This window comes from Alligator mississippiensis, chromosome 6 (assembly GCF_030867095.1).
Source record: "Alligator mississippiensis isolate rAllMis1 chromosome 6, rAllMis1, whole genome shotgun sequence".
NCBI lineage: Eukaryota > Metazoa > Chordata > Crocodylia > Alligatoridae > Alligator > Alligator mississippiensis.
Window position 1 is genome coordinate 9599217 of NC_081829.1, and position 19804 is coordinate 9619020.

At 45.5% G+C, this 19804-nt stretch overlaps 1 protein-coding gene across 1 annotated transcript in view; it reads right to left on the reverse strand.

Annotated features, from left to right (window-relative positions):
• Positions 1 to 3273: 3273 nt before the first annotated feature.
• Positions 3274 to 19804, reverse strand: part of LUZP1 (leucine zipper protein 1) — a 32893-nt gene continuing 16362 nt past the window's right edge. The window contains exons 2-3 of the mRNA XM_019488371.2: positions 13189 to 13350; positions 3274 to 9451 (exon numbers count right to left, since the gene is read on the reverse strand). Coding sequence (XP_019343916.2) covers positions 9413 to 9451; positions 13189 to 13350 — 201 coding nt within the window. The 3' untranslated portion in view covers positions 3274 to 9412. The remainder of the gene's footprint in view (positions 9452 to 13188; positions 13351 to 19804) is intronic.

The window sequence follows — 19804 nt, forward strand, 5'->3', positions numbered from 1 at the left end:
TATGTAAATATAATCGTAGAGCAGCCCCGTGCAATAGGTTTCTGAGAACCATGGAAACCAAGAGAAATCTATTCTAGTAGTGTGGACATAGCTACACAGGTTTGACACAGGTGGGGCTTTGAAATGGGGATGTTTTATCTGTGCTCACCTGGTCAGAAGTAGTAGGTTAGCTTGGGCTAATTCTGCAGCGGACACATTCTCTTGAAGGAAAGTATCAAATGAACACCATTCTCTGATGACCATTTCATTTAATCTCTGTGTAGGTTTGCAAGGTAACAGATTAGCTGTGCAGGCTGCCACCTTCCCTGTTAGCAGACTTTGTGCAGTAGTGAGGAGGATGTTGCTGTGAACAGAATGAGCTGAGATGCAAAGAATCAGAGGGGAAGGCTCTTCAAAATGCTTGCCTGCCAGGGCTGGGAGGCTGGGTAATGAGAAGAACTAGAAAGGCTCATTAAGAAGGAAGCTAGGAATACAACTGCAGTTTGAGGCTGCCTTAACGGGAGTATTGTATGCAAGGCAGGAGGTGATAGTACTGCTATCCTCAGTACTACTGGCAGTGGTTAGACTTCGCTTAGTATCGTGTGCTGTTCTGGGCCCTGCAATTTAAGATGGGAGTGGAGAAACTGGAGAGGATCCAGAAGTGAGTGACAAAGCTGATAAAGAGGCTGAAATGCAAGCTGACAGGAACAGTTGAGAGAAATAGGTACATTTAGCTTGGTGAAAAGGAGATTAAGTGGGTATATAACAGGCTTTTCAAACATTTGAACAGCTGTTGTAAAGAGGAAAGAACAACTCTTCTTCCTTGTCACAGAGGATAGAACACAAGGCAGTGGGTTTAAACTGCAGCAAAGCAGATCTTGATTATATAGCAGAAAAACCTTTACTGTCCAAACTAGGACAGTGGAGCAGGCTATCCAGGGGAGTTGTCGAATCTCCTTTGGAGGTCTTCAAGAAAAGGCTGGATAGACATTTAGGATGGTACAAGAATAGCACATTTTGCATTTGTGCAGGGGCTTGGGCTAGGTGACCCTGGAGGTCCTTTGCAAAACTATGATTCTTTGATTTGTAGGACTTGAAATCTGAAATAAGCTCTTTAGGAAGGATAGCTCATATGGGAGTTCGTTAGCACTGAAAAGACTGTAGTTGTTTAAGGGCATAGGCAAGCTATCAAATTTGAGCGTTAACAGGAAAAAAGGTTACCACAGAACACCTAGCGTCTGGTAACTGCACTTGCAATGTCTCTCTGGTAAGTGAAAGGTAAACCAGAGCAATATAGGGCTGATTTTCACTACCTGTGTAATTGCTGGCACACAAACAAGTTGCTGGACATCCACTCACCTAGTGTCGGTCCCTGCCCTTCAAACACTTTTCAGTTTGATTGCTTGTTTATACCCTTACGTTATTGGTAACATAGACCATAGGACCTTGGATATATGTAGATCACTGTACACATGGAGTCTGTGTATGTGTTGGAGGTCTCTTACAAATAGCCAGCTCCGACTGGGGAACAGGATAAATTGCATTTTGAGCACGGTTGTAATACTTCTTTCATTCTGGGGGCTTGAGTTTAGGGTCTTATCCTAGGGTCGCATGCAGCCAGTAACAAAATATCATTAGTTTACAAAATGTATCATTTTCTATATGGAAAATTACTACAAGACAAGGTAACTCAGATCTTTTTATAAAGGAAAAAGATGTATTCATGATGCCGACGATGCTGGTTGCTTAAAGCATGGCCTACTAATATTAATTATGGACAAACACAAGTTAGAACACCAGGTTAATATTTTATTATTTGCAGACTGATTTTCCCAAAGATGAGATGTTTACAAGAGATAATATTTAGGACGAAAAACTTAAGAGATAATGATTAAAATTGCTTGCTCTTGAAGAAGAGTTCATTTGATAGATGAAGAAGCCACAAAACCTACCCGTTAGCAGCATTTTTCTTTTTTTTAAGTTGATATAGTTATGAATGGGGTGTGGTGGGGGGAAATAGTGGTTAGCAGTCTCTATTTGAAGCTATGAAGTGGATTGCTAGCAGAGGGAAATCAGTACCCAGTAAGACTAAGGAAACAGAGTTCAACTCTTGGGCACAAATATAATCCAAACAATGGGATAGGTCTGTTACAGAATGAAAATACTAAAAAGTGCTGGTGATGCAAAACCTGTAGTAGTTTATATTTTTGTTTTGTATTTGAAGGGAAGCAAGATGACTTTTTTGGGTCATCCTTATGTGATACCCTCCAGTCTGTTAGTAGCAGAAAAGGATGTTCTGTTTTTCAAATCCATAGGTCTCTAGCATTTGGCTGGCAAAAGCTGAAAGGTGTCAAGGGTCTTTAGATACGGATAGGATTGGGGTAGGAGTTTTGTGAATGGCAGTGGCTTCTAAATGTTGGATGTAGGCAACTTAAGGATTATTTAGGGTACCTCATTTGGCTTTGTGACTGACCCCCCAAAATCTAGGCCCTACCTACAGAATGGGAGGTCCTACCCTGGAGGCATTAAAGAGTTTAGGGATTATACTAGACATGCATTTCAACGTGAATTATCAGTATGACGCCCTGACAAAAAGAGTTCACAATTTTGGATGTGTAAAACCTGCAGTAGTGAGGACAGGAAGGGGAGATGATTTTACCTCTGTATTTAGCGTTGTTGAGACTGATACTGGAATTTTGTATCTAGTTCTTTTGACTTAAGTGTTCGAGGAGGTAGCCAGTCACGGCCCATCAGAGCTCTTCACAAGTGGATGAGCCTATTAAGTGCTTGGGAAGGTCGGTCATCGAGCATGCTCTTCAAAGGCACGTATATGGGAAACAGGCTGTACTCCTGGCCTCCTACCTAGTCAACTCCTGGGTCTGTCTGTATTACTGCATCTCTCAGTACGTCTTGGCTGGACTAGGCAGTCCTATACATAAATGTCTTTCCTAGGAGACACCCCTCCCCCCTCCCCAACCCATTTTCAAATGTCCATGCATGCTAAGGGTTGTGGTGAGGCAGTTAAGTGTGCATTACCTGAAGCTGTCTCCAAATATTCAACTTTATTATTAATCTAGGCATAGGAGGGGGGCTTGATACTTGCCTTCATCATATATTCAGCCAGATAGTAGTACAGTAGTTGGATGAGTACAAACGGTGCCTAATTCAGTGCTCTGAGCACCTTGGATGAGGCCATATTAACTTCCAGTATAATTAAACTAAATACCTGCTGAATCAAGAGACTAGGGCAAGAGATCTGCTACATCCTCAAATAACACACACCCCACAGACATGTACAAAGGGATAGTTTTATTGGTTACATACTGTAGAGCTGACAGCGTTCAAGTCAGGAGATACATGCAGACAGACGGTTTACTTTTGCCATGCAGATTAGGAGCACTGTAACGATGGGAGAGCACCATTTGTATCCAGTGTTTGGGCAGCTCGGGGAGGAAAGAGTAGGTTTCCCTTACTGAACATGCTTAGATAGGGAGCTCTTTGTTTGGGTCAGGGACAGTTCTGGTAGCTCTCGTGCTTTATCTAGAGCAGAGTTTGGTTTAGGGGCACAGGGAATCCTAGAACCTCAAAATTATCTTGAATTGGACTCGCAGTAAATGGAAGGTGTGTAAATGAAGCTAAGAGACTTTTGTTTATTATCTGCCTGTACACGATGGCTGGACCCAGCTCCTCCAGCCCAATCAAGTATCTGCAAATACAAAAAATATATTTCCTTTCTCAAAAATACATTCCACGCAATCTGGAGTGCTTAAGTGTTGAATGGCAGGAAAGCAGAGGAGCCTTCCTAATGCAGACAGCTGCACTACATGCTGGAGAACCAAGGCTTAGGTGATCCCTTTGGTCCTTGATGCAGGGACCCTGCAGACCCCTGTAAAGCAGCATCTTTACACTTTACCTCCTCTAGGGTAATACAGCAGAGGCTGAAATTGGAGTAGTAAGTGGTCTCTTCTCCGTTGGTGCACGTGGGGGCTGAATGTGGGGTTTACTATATTAAAGGTGGCACCAGTGTGTATTTCTCTTTATTTGAATATACCTGGGGGTCAACTGTGGATACAAACACTTGTGGAAACCACTGTAGAAACTTATCCCATGCTCTGTGTTTCCCTCTTCTCTAACGAGATATTCTGCAGCACCAGAGACCACCTCTCTTGGTTGTCAAATGCACTGCAAACTGACAGTTTTTGGTGCTGAGATACTGTGGCAGGGACTGATGTGGACATTGTAAATATGGACCATTTGTCCAAGCTGTTGAAGAACGACAACATCCTGCTCGCTGTTCCCCAGGGTTACTCCAGTTTCATTTTCAAAGATGAAGGAAGCTGAAAGGGGCAGCTTCTGAATCCTGTAGTCCAACTGTCCTGCTTTAGGTACCAGACCTGGGCATTCATGGCAGGACAAATGTTCCCCAGGTAAGTACTAGTTCTGCAAAAAGGTTGGAAGGCATTGTCTATGTACAAAGGACCCAGTCTCTCTTCAAGTGTTTTTCTTGGGAGAAGAGACAGAGCAGTTACATGCTCCCACAGTCAGCACATACATTTACAGCTTTGGAATTATCTGAATGTCTCATGCAGATTCTCAGCATTAACAAATCTATGGAAACCCCGTCATATTTATATCCTAGAATTACAAACATAATTTCCCCTATGATGACAATATTTACAAATATACTCTATTTTACAGCTGTTCTAAAAAGTGTGCAATTTGAGTAAAATACAGTATATTTCCTGAAATCCTTAATATTAGTTTAATAATACAATCAGCTCCTATTGCACTCAGGGTCAGGGGTCTTGGCCCCTTTAGGTTTTTTAGGAGGGTTTATCTTGGATGTAATCTCACATGTGTTAATAAGATAACCCACAGCCTACCATTAAAGATGGATATCAACATTCATTATTTACAACCAGCGAATGGAAATGATAGTGTTGCTGTATAATAGGAATCCAGAGCATGTGCTGTAACATAGTGTGAACAGCCTGAATTACTGGCCAGAGTAACCCAAGGCAAGTTCATTCCTGCTCATCTCTTCCAGTGCCAAGACAGCCGCAACTCCACTGTGTGGGCTTCTGCCGGGTTTTTTTGTGGGAAGCCCCTGTTGTGTTTGCAGAGGACATCAGTACTCTTGGTCCTCTCAGGTGTACAGCTGAAAGGCTGCTGATGCTGGCTATGAACGGGTTCCAGTAACAACTGTGACACTATTTTGAGTAACAGATAGGCTCACGTTTGCTCTGGGGGCTTGCACTGTTTTACTTCCTAATATCAGATATGTTTGGGGTGTGCTGGGAGGCTGTTGGGCCTGGGCAATGAAGATAAGCTTGTGCGAGGCTGTACACAAGTACGCCTGGCGACCACACAAGCAGAGCCTGGTGACTACAAAGTCCAAGCTTCCCCAGTAAGGAATGAAATGAATTCTCTTAGGAAGAGCTGTGCTACTGGTATACTAGGCTCAGACTGCTGGAAAGGAAGAAGGGAGTGAAAAGAGCCAGGGAGCCTGTGTTTAGGTACTTGGCCCTAAACAGGAAGACGTGGAATGACAGTTCAAGGGCTCTGCTCAGTCTGACCTCTGTGCCACGAGTACAGACCCAGCCCATCCCAATGACCTGCTAGCAGGTGAAAGCCACTCAGTAGCTACGGGACTGATTCCACTCCTTTCCTGTGGGAATGGCAACATAGCAGAAGGCTGGATCTTCAAAGAGATGCGAGGCTTTCTGTGTTCAGGGACCATCCCCTAGGTGCCCTAGCAGCCAAGTATTGGATGCCTGAACCCAAAGTTAAACTCCAGGCTCCCCATAAACTATGCAAGAAGAGGTAGGTGCCTAAGGAAGTGATCCTTAGAAATGCACTGTGGGGTGTGCAGATATCTAACTTTGTCTTCAGCCAGAAGCACCAGGCAACACATTTCTGTAGCCAAACAAGTGCCAGCCCTGCTCAGGCTCCTCAGCCAGGAACCCCTCCTGAAATCAGGAGTCAGCTGCTTGGGGAGCTCATGTTCATTTCTTGATGTAACACAAGAATCCAGCTAGCCAGCTAGTCTTCACTGGGCATACACGGACAGCCAGGTTCATATTCCTCCTTGCCTGATTTGGTTAAACCCAAGTTTGCCATGTCACAGGGAAGTAGCCGAAGGCCTGGCCATACAGTGTTCTGAGCTGAGGCGCCCATACTTGTATATTCATGGAGTGAGCTACAGGCTCACCCAGGACATGGGAGATGGGGGTTCAACTCACTACCGTCACACATCTTTACTTCCTTTTCTGGTTGTATTTTGGGCAAGTGCTATACTGTCCTTCCAGCTTTTGGTACCCTGCAGTTTGTCATGCTTAGAGCATTCAGATGGCATTGGGTCCCCACTGGCAAGATAGGGAATAACCACAGAACTGGAAGGGACCTGTAAGATCATCAAGTCCAGTCCCCTGCTATGGGCAGGAAGTTACTGGGCTCAGGTGAGCTCAACAAGGTACCTGTCCAGCCCCATCTTGAACACCTCTAAGGAAGGTGATCACACCACCTCTGCTGGGAGTGTGTCCCAGATTCTGGTGATCCTTACAGAGAAAAAGTCCTTTCTTTATATCTAGCCTGAATTTACCCTCTATTAGCTTATGCTCATTGGTCCTCATCCCCCCCTGAAGTGCCTTCCTGAAGAGCTGCTCCCCTAAATCCTGGCGTTCACCTCTGACATATTTGTGGGCCGCTATCAAGTCACCTAACATTGAACTATACTGTCTTCGGCTTCTGCTAGTGCCCTACACAGCCTTCGTTGTGCAGCATCAACGCTTAGAAAGCATTGCCTAGGCCACCAAAAATATAGACACTTTTGGAGGTTAGGCAGCAGCCAGGTGGGGAGAACATCAATGGCGTGTACAAAGGTGGAATCGGACACTAAAAGGTGCCCAGCAGCCTTTGAAGCTCTAGCCCTGAGTATTTACAGTAAAACCGCTCAGCAGCTGTTGCATCAAACAGGGAAGGTCCTGCCTGCAGATAGAGATGGGTCAGAAGCTCCAATGTGGCTGATGGCTTAGTAAGGCATTCATTCAGCTGCTGCAGATGGCACCACTGCTGATGTTAAAATAATTCCTTACAATCAAGCCACAGCTATGTAACTGGGAGTTGAAAGCCCAGAGCCCACCACCTGGGAACTGCCAAGTAAGATCTGTGTTAGCCTATGTTGAGAGCCCATCCCCACTAGCTCTGGGGGAGTGGTGTGAGATGCAAGGGGATGCAATCTTACTGGGAAGCACGAGGCAAGCTACAGGAGGTGAAGGAGGTAGTCGAACAGCTGCTGGGCCCTGTGGCAGACAGGCCTGTATCTGAGAGCTAAACTGCCCCATGTGCCAAGCTTTACTATTCATGCCATCCAGGAGGAGCCCACACAAACAGCAGAGGATTCCTCAGCCTGATGAAGAGTTTTTAAATCCAAACTCTTGCTCAATTTTTTTTTTCAGCTATTTAAGTTGGTCTAATAAAAGATACCAGTTTCACCCAAAGAACCTGGTCTGCCTATGTCCTTAGACCAACACGGCTATGACCTACACCCCTATCACAGGAAAGCCTTAAGTTACTTAGCCAGAGTTTGTAGCAGATCACCCTCCTCCCCTGGCCCCGATGACTTGCAGCTCAGACCCCTTTTGAAAGTAGGCCCTGCCATCCTTATTGGGCCAGGCTGAACAGGGGCAAGAAGACAAGCGTGCCTTCCCCACTACAGCGCTAAGGAGCAAATCAGGAATGTTCCTGTGCTGGGTGAGAGGCGGCAGTGCTGGACATGCTAGGCTGTGAGCTCAGAGGAAGACTAAACCGTATCTGGCTGCCACCAGACCAAGCTACTCCATGTCTCCTAGGACAGTGCATGGCAATTGGGTGGATCCAAAAGGGATGGGTTTTATCCTATTGTTCCTTCCCCGTTATGTCTTGATACCCCGAGGCTGCAGGACCCTCAGGTGATCTTCTACAGGGGCAGCAGCTATGCCTGACAGGCAAAAAGAAGTGTTGGGACAGGTATGGGGATGGGGAGAAGGGGTAGCTCTCCTGTTCCCATAGGCCAACCTATGAATCCCCATCTATCACTTTCCCAAAAACCAGACTGCACAGCTGCAGGCAACAGGGCTTTGCAGGAGAGATGCTTGCTCCTTGTTGAGCTGGCAGCTTTGCACAGGCCTCATCATTAGCACAGTCCTGGAGGAAGTTTGTGCTGGCTGGGCTTTGGTGGACTTTGTGCTCCTACCCCCGACCAGTGCAGTGCGTTCCCTTCCTCTTCCCTGCCCCGCTGAAGGCATAGACCACAGAGAGACATGGGAGAGGGGTTGTGGGGAGGGGCGCAGGTTTGCCCCAAAGCAGCCTGAGCATTATGGATCCAAGTTGAGCACAGGATTCAGCTCCGCTGTGCATTTCACTCACCTTTTCGAAGGAAAAAAACCCGCTTTGGGAGGGGTGGTGAGGGGGTTGTGTAGCCCCCTGAGGGTAGGATGTTAAATGCAGTGTTCAGGAGCTGAAGCTGGGAGGCAGAGCTGGTGACTTGGGGGTGGGAGAACACAGAGCTCTGGCCAAAAGGCACCCAGGTCCAACCCAGCATAACATTGCATTAGGATGAGTATTGCTGTCTTGTTTGGCTCAAACAAATGGTCCCATATTGTAAAACCTGGCCGATGAAATGTGGATCTTGAGTTATGCAGTGACTGTCGCAGCAGGTGCGGGAGGGATCGGGAAGAAGCTACTTTTAAGCAATATTCTTCTTGCTCCTGCCCAGCACAGCCGTTTACAACATTTGAGTGATGCGATCTGGGGAAAAGTGTTTCCTTCTAAATATCAGTTAAGAGGGTTGGGAGCTCACATGCTTTTCTGCTGCAAGGTCTGACTGTAGCCCAGTCTCATGTCTTGGCTTCACTGTAATCTGTCCTTGGAGAGGTGGAGCAATAGCAAAGGCAGATCACGAATAATGCAAACTCCAACTCTTCCACACCTGGAGGAAGCTGAGATTTCTTGTAGAAATCCAGGTGTGTTGCGCTGCTGTGAAGAGCAGCTACATCGTGGTCGCTAGGGTGGCTCTGGCATCTTTTTCTAAATAAAAGTGGTTAAGGAGAGTTTGCTTGAGTTCCTGCAAGTACCACAGCTTGGTGTAGAAGCAATGGTTATACATCCAAAAGGGTTCCCCTATGGAGACAGGGCTGTAGTCCCACAGAGACAATTCCAGTCTTGGGCACAGAGACAAAGTGGGATTCCCCTGAGTGAAGTCTCCGTAGCATCCTCCCTGGCAGCAGAGGAAATTTCGCTGGTAAAACTTCTGTCCCACACAAATCACATTAGAAAACAGGTTCCAGGCTCACAGTGAGGAGTTTACAGGCCAGGAATGACATCCATGCAGCTGGTAACATCCTGTTTCTTGCCCCACGAAATGGAGTGGTTGTTTGGTGGAAAGAAATGAAGTTCATCTCCTAGAGGTCATCCGGCAGGAGCGAGAAATACCCTACAAGAGAGAACCCGTGTCACCGACTAGGCAGGTCAGAGGGCTACCTCCCCCCACCCCAAGCAACAGCATGCACAAACATCACAGCCAAAACCACCACATTTTCTCAGTCCTTTCCATTCCCCTCTCTGGGAAATGAAAATGTCTCAGCCTACGCACTGGCCAAAGGAGCTGGGGGGTGCAGGCAAGTCAGATTTGACAGTCGGAAAACTGCTGTGGGCCACTGAAACAAGCCATTTCTGCGTGCCCAAGGAATGCATCAGCACCAACACGGGGACGCGGCAAAGTCCTCAGCAGTACGTAGGCAGCCGGCCCGCCTGCCAACCAAGCGTTTCCATTACCGCTCGCCTGATGCTGAGGGCACGTGTTGGCCTGCAGAGCTGCGGGGGCCGGTTGCAATGCATGGGATGAGAAGGACCTGGTTTCCCCTTCGGACCCTATGCTGAGCTTGGGGCACTGGCAGGTACAGAACGTTTTTGCTTGAAGACTGGTCGAATCAGATGGAAACCGCGACCGTGCCATTTGAGACTTGCGTTTCGGAGTAGAATCAAGAGGGTGCTTAATTTGCCAACAACCTGCACTGATTGAGCTCGTGACAGACGCTTTATACTCCGCCTTTCTAAGTGCTCATGCAGACGCGTGCTGCAGGGACAAGAGTCGAGCGTCAGACAGGTCACCGCTCTACCCGCGTCTAGCCAGCAAACTCAAGCTTGGTCAGGAGGTGCTCGGCCAGTCCTGGGGAAATCCCATGGCAGCTCGCTGAGTAGAGAGCAAAGGGCCGTAAGAAAACCCTCAGCAGCTGCAGCTCCGACACCGACAAAAACTGTTTGGCAGAATTCAAAGATAAATGCAACCCCCAACCAAAGAGAAACGAGTGCCAGCAGCCCCAGCCTGCCAGACTAAACCGTTTGGACGGTTCAGTGGGACTGAAAACACAGGTCTCAAAGGGGCTGTCCAGCCTCTACATTCACAGGTAATCATCTGGGTTTTCCATTCATCACAGAAAAATGTGGTAAAACCTGGATTTTTCTCATTTTAAGCAGAAAAGCCCAGATTTTCTCCTTTAAAGGAGAAAATCATAGGGAATGGTGGGTTTCCCCTTGCAGGCTGGCAGAGCTGCAGCCTGCAAGGGGCTGGGGGAGTGGGAGGAGGGTGGCCAGGCAGGGGGTGCCATGTGCGTGTGCACACGTACACACGCACATGGACGCCAGGCAGCCTGCAGAGCAGCTTCTGCAGGTAAGTCTGGCAGCGGGGTAGGGGGGTACTAGCTTTAGCTGCAGCAACACCCTAATGCCATAGAGGCACGTGGGGGAAAAAAAAGCGCCCAGAAACCAGTAACATTGATGAGGTGGAAAAAAAAATTCTTCTTAATGCATCCTAATATGGCATTAAACTTTTTCACAGCTGTATCATACTGGCAAGCTAATGGTCATCCTATGATCAACCAGTCACCAAGGTCACACTCTTCCTCAGATGTGAGCAGGCCATGTATGCCCAACTTATTAATAAAATCCTTTTTACTGGTTTCTTAAGTGCATGACTGCACACTTTATACCATTAAACTTCATTCAGTATCCTATGCTTAATATCACAAGGATTAGCTAAATCTTTTTGTATAATAATCCTCTTCTCCAAACACTAGTTTAGTGTCATCTGCAGATTTCATGAGGACACATCTAACTCCAGTACCAACGTCATCATTAATAAATGTTAAACAGGATAGATCCGTAAGCCAATCTGTGAGGAACAGCACTGGGACCTGTTCTCCAAAGGGATGGACTGTAAGATAGATAAAAAACTGGCTGAATCCTCAGGCTCAACGGGTAGTGATCAATGACTTGATGTCTAGTTGGCAGCTGGTATCAAGTGGAGTCCCCAAGGGTTGGTCCCTGGGGCCGGTTTTATTCAATATTTTCATTAACGATATAGAAGATGGGATGGCGTGAACCCTCAGCAAGTATGTGGACAACACCAAGATGTGGGGAATAGTAAATACAGCTGAAGGGTAGGGCTAAGATTCAGAGTGACCTAGACAAATTAGAGGAGTGGAAGGGGGTCATCTAATCCAACCCCCTGCTCAAAGCAGGACCATCCCCAGATATATCATCCCAGCCAAGGCTTTGTCTAGCAGGGTCTTAAAAATCTCCAAGGATGGAGAAAGTTTTTCCTAATATCCAACCTAAACTTCCCTTGCTGAACCTTGAGCCCATTGCTCCTTGTTCTGTCACCTGCCACCACTGAGGACAGTCCAGCTCCATCCTCTTTGGAACCACGATTCAACCAGCTGAGGCTGCTATTAAATCCCCTGTCTTCTCTTCCCCAAACTAAATAAGCCTGGCTCCCTCAGCCTCTCCTAAATCATGTTCCCCAGCCCCCCAACCATGTTTGCTGCCCTCCACTGAACTCTCTCCAATCTGTCCACATCATTTCTAAAGCCCAACAACAACTACGCACCACAATGAACGCACACCGAAAATCTATCAAAGACAAGAACATCCAACTACCTACCTGTGGGTGCACACTTCTCAGAGGGCAATCGCTCCCTCCCCGATCTCTCACTTCTAATCCTCAAAGGGAACTTACAAAACACCTTTCACAGATGAGCCTACAGACTTCACTTCATAAACCCACTGGATACTAAAAATCATGGACTCAATATAGACACTGGTTTCATGACACAAGACAACCTGCCTGACATCTGATTCACCAGGTACCTACCTGCCTGACCTGACCTCTTACATTCTCCTTTTCCCCCACCTTCTTATCTCTTCCCTCCCCTACTTTTCTGCCCTTTGTCTCCCTGATTTCCTATCTCCTCCTTCTTTGAGAGCCTCTTTCTTAACCTGTATTATCTCTGTGATGTTTCCCTCTGGCCTTCCCCCCCACCCCTTTCTTTGCCTCCCCTGCTTTATTCTCCTTCTACCTATTTATATTTTCACTACAACCTCACACTTTGAGCTTCTCTCATGCCTGTTTTCCTGATCTCCAACTATTTTCTTTTCAATGACAGCCTCTTTTCCACCTATGGGACTTCTTACCATCTTGTACCATCTATACTTTTCCCAGAGCCTGACGAAGGGACTTTGATCCCGAAAGCTTGCAGAAAAGGACAATTTTCTTGCCATTTTCCAGATGGTCTAATAAAAGGTATTAGTTTGGAACCAAGAGTTCAAGTTTTTTGTATGTCTTTTCCACCTTGTATTCTAGCACTGTAATATCTCCCTTTAGCCTTGTTTTCCCCTGTTCCCTTCCCCCTCCCCTCACTTCTTTACCTCTCTGCTTTAGCTTTTGTCTTTCTAATTGCTACCTATTTACATTCTCACTGACATCCTGCCACACATTTAGCTTCTCTCATTCCTTAGTCTCAGCCCAGCAGAGTCTCACTATGCCGGAAACAGGGTGACTGCGCCCAAAAGCTTGCTAAGAAATTTTCCAACTACTCAGTTGGTCTAATAAAAGATATCACACCTACTCAGTAGTAGAAGGTGAAATTCTACCATTTCAAATTGGAAATAAAATGCACGTTTTGCAAAGGTGAGGATAACTGATCACCGAAACAACTTACCAATGATGGTTGTGATGGATTCTTCATTTCATATTAAGACCTTTTTTTTTAATATTATGCCATAGGTCAAACAAGAATTGATGCAAGGCCTGTGTTACACTGACTATCAGACTGGCTGGCCTTCTGATCTATTTATTGAATTTTCTTCAGAGCAGCCTTTGGCTTCACCTACCTGTTCCTCTGTCTTACTGCCTGTCTGTGCTTGAAGATCTGCATCCTGTTGCAGGTCTGTCTTGGAGGCTGGCCGCCTCCCTGGAGTGTCAGCTTGAGAGAGCTGGTCAGAAGAGCCATATTGTTTTCCTCTGGAGCTGCGTATAAGATCTTTATTCTCCTCCTGTGCAACAAGAGTAAAAGAGGTGAGGTATCGTGTGCAATGATTCCAGTGACAAAGGCATTCACTTGGGAGAGTGGAGATCTGGGTCCTGCTTTCTGCTCCAAGGGCTGTCTCGATAATATATTATACATTCATTAGATAAAATACACAGCTCTCAGCTGTGTCCCAGCTACTGAACTAGGGAGTCACATTTACTCATCCCCTGGGTATTGAACCCAGGTTTCCTGCATGCGAGGTGAATAGCCTACCCATTGAATATTGTGTTATATCCACAGCTGTTGCTTTATACACGTTCATTCCCGTGGGAGTGTAGGCCAAATGGGTGTACATGCCCAGCGCATACCCAGATGATCAGGATCATCATTGGACTTGGCAGGAGAATGCTTAGTTTGTGAATCACAACTGAACTCACATGTAAGCTAGGGCCGTGCTGCTCAGCCCTGACAACGTGGCAGCAGGTCTGGACATGCAAAGAAGCAGAACTTGATGTGCTTGGGAGCCCACGGGCCTAAGGAATTCAGGACTTTTGGACTTAGGCCGCGTCTACATGAGATGCTTACTGCGCAGTGGTGTCGCATGGCACGAACTGTGATGGGACGCTATTGCGCAGTAGTAATGAGCACTGTGCAGTCAGCGTCACCGAGAAGCCATGTGGGGATGCTACTGAGAAGTAACACCGATTACTGCGTCGTCATTTAGTACTTGGGTATGCGAGTAACAACTGCGCAGTCAGCGTCTCACGTAGACGCAGCCTTAGACACCCAAATCCTGCTGTGTCCCATTTCTGGCACCTAAGTGCTTTTGTGAATCTGGACCCTGGTATTTCATTTTCTGAGGTGACCAACACCTTAAGCTCCAATTAGCCATAAATAAAAGCTTAGCAGAGTTTAACACGTGAAAATATGGTCCTCAGCTACTTAAACCAGGAAGGTAGGATATTTAAAAAAAATAGATTATATGCTGCTGCTGGAAGTAACATCTGTATTTTCCAGACATTGTGGTTGTGATTGTTATAACCATTACGACATGCGAATGAAACTTTTTTTCATAATACTTTGCCATACTTTTTGGAATCAATTTTCTAATTGGGGGCTCTTGTTTTTTCCAGTGAGTTGTTCTCAACAGCTTTGCACCCATGACCCGGTAAGGGTAGTAACACCAGCCTCAAGAGATGAAAAATCAGGAGAATACAAAAAATGGTGCCTTTGGGGACGTTGGGTGATTTAACATCCTCAATTTCTCTACTAATGGTGTGATCACAGAAGGTTGAAAAGTCTACTTTTGTTGTACGCAGAAACACACACTTCACACGCTTCTTTTTGGCTGCTCAAATGGAGGTTCCACTTCTACAGAGGAACTGCTATTCGTTTCCTATTACTGCCTCGACTCTCTCCCATCTTATTTTCCAACCTGACCCCAATTTTCTCCTACATTACCAGGGCTATAAAATGCAGCTGTAAGTTCATATCTGAGACACAAAACACTCCTATGTATCAAGTTTTCCTATTGCATTTCAGTAAAGATTTATGTGAGCTGCAGATCTTCACATATTAGAATTTCTTTATATCAACCAGTCTAACAACTGCTGGAAAAATCCTACCCCCCCAAGCAGACATGCCTAGAAATCAGTGCACTAACTGTATCAGGAGCCCTTAAGCAATAACTATTAAAAAATAGACAATTTTCTCATGGTCAAAAACTTTCAGTGTATTCTGCTTTCTGTTCATAATTTTGATCAGCTACAAAAACACACAAATATTTGTATCTCTAGCTATACACATTTAAGACTTATAATAGCTTAGTTTGGTTTTTTTTTAATCTCATTTTGATCATAATTAGCTGATCAAACAGCTAGGCAAAAAAAATCAATGATCCTTTTCTCCTGTTGGCCCAGGACTTCTCCTCAGCCCACAACCTAGTGGTAGCTTTGTCCTATTCTTCCCTCCCTACCTCCTACCATCCGAGTCCTCTGTTTGCTACTAGTGAGATAAAGCCAATCCAGGCCTTGCCAGCAAGAACCATCGCCCTGCAGGCCCCTGCAAACACTTCTTTCTACATGTCCAGTCCTGAAAAGTGCAGGAATGGCCAAACATCTGATATCATTGTGCAAATTCCTCTTGTAGGTGCCAAAATGTGAGGACTTACATTAAACTTGGGAGATGAAAATAATAGGAGGCTACTTTTTATTTTTTAGTGTCACTATTCTGACTTCAAAATCCCAGAAATATTCCCACAGGACCTTTTGTTAATAAATAGCCAATTATTTTGACTACTTGTATTTCAAGCACAATCTGACAACTGTCATGAGTGCCCCATGCATTGATTTCTATATTTCTCATTGTTCAATCCCTATATTTTTTTATCCTGAGAAACGTGAGTTACTAGTTATATAATATTGTAAAGGTTGCTTGTCTCACTCTAAACAGACTTTCTTATTTTGCATGTCAACCCCCATTCTTTCTGAATATCCAACTCTTCCCCATGGCATATAATATAATGCCCATTTTTTTTTTGTCATAAAAGCTAGCTGAAAAAAAACAACACCTTATATATATAAGGGTGTGTGTGCGTGCATGCGTGTGTGCGTGCGTGTGTGTGTGTCAGTGAAAAGGAGAAACCTTATATATATATTTGTGTCTGTATATATATGCACATATTTTATTATATATAATGTGTATTGCATATATTTATATATTGTTTTATATTTTATAATTTTATTTGTGTGTGTGTATATATATATGTGTGTGTGTGTGTGTAATAGTTTATATTTGTTTCCTAATGAACCCTAAGCTATCATAGCTATCAAAATTAGCTCTCTGTATAGAGCAACCATTCTAGCAAGTTGAGAAACACAAGGTATAACTATATGCCATTGAGAGGCAGGTAAAGTATCTCTCCATGACCTAGCTCAGGTACCAGAAGCAATACAGCTATGTTAGCTTGGCACTCCACCAAGGTTAATCAGCCCTGCTGAAATGCAGGACATATTATCCCAAGCACAATGCCACACTACTGCAGTCATTCGGATTCCCTACCTAGCCTGAGTAGCTTTGCATGTAGCATGTTGCTGCACCACTCCATATAAGTATGCTTACAAGCGCAGATGCTATTTTACTACTAAGGTACCCATATACTTATGTGATTAAGTTGCTAACTGCGATCCATCCTGAGGAAGCAACTCACCCATCTTTTGCCAGCAACCTGAAGTTTAGGGAACTTCCCTAGGAAATGGGAGAGTTGGATGCTAGTTCCCTTCACTCAGAAGGGGCTTGAACATGTACCTTCCACTTCCTCAGGAAGTATCCTATCCTCCAGGCCACAGTTTAGGTAGGGCTGAGGGCACGCTCCATTTGGCTGGTTGAGGCTGGCCCGCTGAGCAGAAGGAATGAAGGATCCCTAGGGTTAGGAGAGCAAGCAAGTTGCATACAGCCTGGGTGCAGCCCAGTGCGCAGGGTACTCTCCTAAGGGGCAGGGAGTCCTGGCTTCTGCTCCCAAATACTACAAAGGCACATACAGAAAACGAAGGATGGAGAAGGGATTTTCAATTTGTTTCCTAGCTGTGCCACAAACCTGTAATAATGTTTTCACTGATTACATCCTCCTGCTCAGCACTTACACTCACTGAGCAGTAAGCAGTAAATGGTCACTGAATAAAATGCTACTAATACTATCAAGCCAAGGGTCCACCTAAGGCTAATGTGGTTATAGCACACAAGTGTTAGTAACCTGGGTCTTTAGCTCCACAGCCTGCAGCATGACTCCAGAGCGGGGCTTGAACTCACATCTCAGGAGACACAATTATCCACCTTAAGTACTCGTCTGCCACACCCCCACATCATCCTTTTTGATGTGTAAAGGCCATTTTTTCTTGAATGATTTCAGCCTGTATCTGTATCTCTTAAGGCACTAGCTATATAACCTGACCAGTGCAAGTTGTCCTGGTAGCAATGCCTGGGGCTGCCTGGCCAGTGCAAACCACTGAAGAAAATATTTTTAAATGTAAGTCAATGAAAAGCCCACCCCAGGCAAAGCAAGGACCTGAAAGAAACAAGTCTGGGAAAACTGGCTTCCACGCACCCTGCCCTTGCATATGCCCTCCTCCCGTTCAGCTGATCCATACAACCTTGGATGATTTTAATAATTTTATAATGAAGTTTTAAAAACATCTCTCTCCCCCTTCCCTCCACTTTCCCAGTGAACATTTTATTTGATACAAAATGGAACAGCTTCAACAGGAGAGATTGCACGTGCACCATTGCAGCATATGCTAGCACCCACAGCACAGGGCAGTCAGTCTCAATCAGGGTGCTATAACACTCTGGGGTGCTAAGAGAGACTTTTAAGGGTGCCATGGGATGCCATGTAATGCTAGGTGTGATTCACAAGATAAATCAGAGGTTTCCAATAGGAATCCACCATGCCAACACCATTGTGACCTGCTGTGGGCTTTCTGAGTTCTTTGCAACAAAACTACTTTATTATTTTTCCCACTGTCAAAAAACAAGAGAAAGCTAAGGTTTTCCAAGGGGGGAGCTGGAGTCTAATGAGGGATGCCTTGAGTCTAAGCAGGCTGAGAACCACTGGATTAGAAACAGTGCAAGGTAAGGATTCAACTCCTTGCTCCATACTGGATCAAGGCAGGTTTTGAACCTGGAGCTCTCACACTAGCAGGGGCAACGCTCACCCCACTGCTCTATGGGGCTGGGCTGGCAGCAGTGCCACGTCCCTCTGGCTGTACCTTGGGTGAGGCGGGCAGCCAGGCTTAGCTGGCTAAATCCATGAGAGTCCCTGGCTATGAAACCTGAGCAGGCCCAGGCTCCCCCCTGCATCCCGGAGTTTAGTATCAAGCACTCTGAGAAGGGAAACTTAAACCACATGCTCTTCCTGACACGTCTCCTGGTTAAATCAGCAGGTGAAATGCCTACTAGACTGCCCCCCTCCCCTACATGTGAGACAGATGCCAAGAGGAAGGGGCACTATGCAAATCCCCGTGAGGTTATGTATAAGATGGGCACTGAGCATCTTGGTTACAGTTCAGGCAGTTTTGTGCATGGCTTAAGGCAGTAATTTAGGGATCAATGGGGTTCTCAAGAAGGAAGCGTAGGCATTTCCAGGCTTGTGGGGGAGGTCTAAATTTGGGACATAGGTACCAAAAGTGGCAGTGTCCCTGGGCTTTTTTTTTTTTTTTTTAAATAACATTTCCTGCTTGGATTAGCATCCTCTCCTCCCAGCACTCCCTTTTCCATGTGGGTCAGCAGCTCCCTACTATTTTTGCCCTCGAGACTACTTCAGGACTCATGATCCCTAACAAATCCACTTTGCATGCCCACTCAACTCTTCCAAGTGCATTCGGTGGTACTCCCCCTTCCCCCCTAAGCTGCCCCCACAGACAGCTATTAATGAACCCTGACTGAATCACCTCTTAATATCTGCACTCTTACATGCACTTGTTGCCAAAAGAAAGGTAATACTGCAAAATGGAATGGGTGATCATCTGTCTTGCTGAGCCAAGAAAAGCTGAAGAGTATCCAATGCTTTTGCAAGCTTCAACAGGTGCCATGCCTCCATTGGCACTGGGAAATACCTTTCAAGCTCACTAATTATTAGGAAAAAAAAACCCGTTGTGCTCTAGTATGCACAGATGTTTGGAAATAACTAGTTACACTTTAACAGATGGTGAATAAGCACAAGTGTTTTGTGTGTAATTCAATAAGGCTCTGATGGGGCTTCAGCGCATTGACCTATGGGATCATAGTGATGATCTGTCCCACTGACTATTTATCCAATTTCACAAAATCTAATTTCCCCCTCCCTGAATACTAAAATCAGGTGTGCCATTTTGTACATCTGTTGCAACCTTCTCTGCCAAGCTCTTAATTTTAAGGCTCTTCTGATCAACCCAGCCAGCATCAAGGCCAGAAGGCTGTTTTCTTAAGTACTCGGATGGCATTTATTCCTCAAGAGCCCTCTTTCTGTAAATGCCTCCTAATGGTTGGTTGCAAGAGGCAAGGATTTTTGTGGGCGATATCTTTTATTGGACCAGCTGCATAGCTGGGAGAGACTTAGACGAGCTTTCAGGCACAAAATGCCCTTCCTCAATCTGCAAAAGCAGCAGACACACCTTGAACTAAGTAGCAGCTAGAACAATGAATGGCCTGTGTAAAATTCCCTATGTAAATAGAAAGAGTCTCCTTAGAGGAATGAAGTGGGGCTGTAAACCAGGACAAAACAGAGTAGCTAACACACAAGAGGAATGCAGTAGAAAGGATAACCTGATAAGTGGAAGAGCAAGGCCATTCAGGAAGGAAGAAGGCTGTTATCACTTATGGAGTGCAGAGAGATTAGCAGGGATAGCAAGTAGATTACAATGAGCCATAAAGTCAATATCTGCATTTAGTCCCTGGTTTTTAGTGTCCACTGAGCCTATGAACATTTCTTTCCAGGCTTGTCTTCT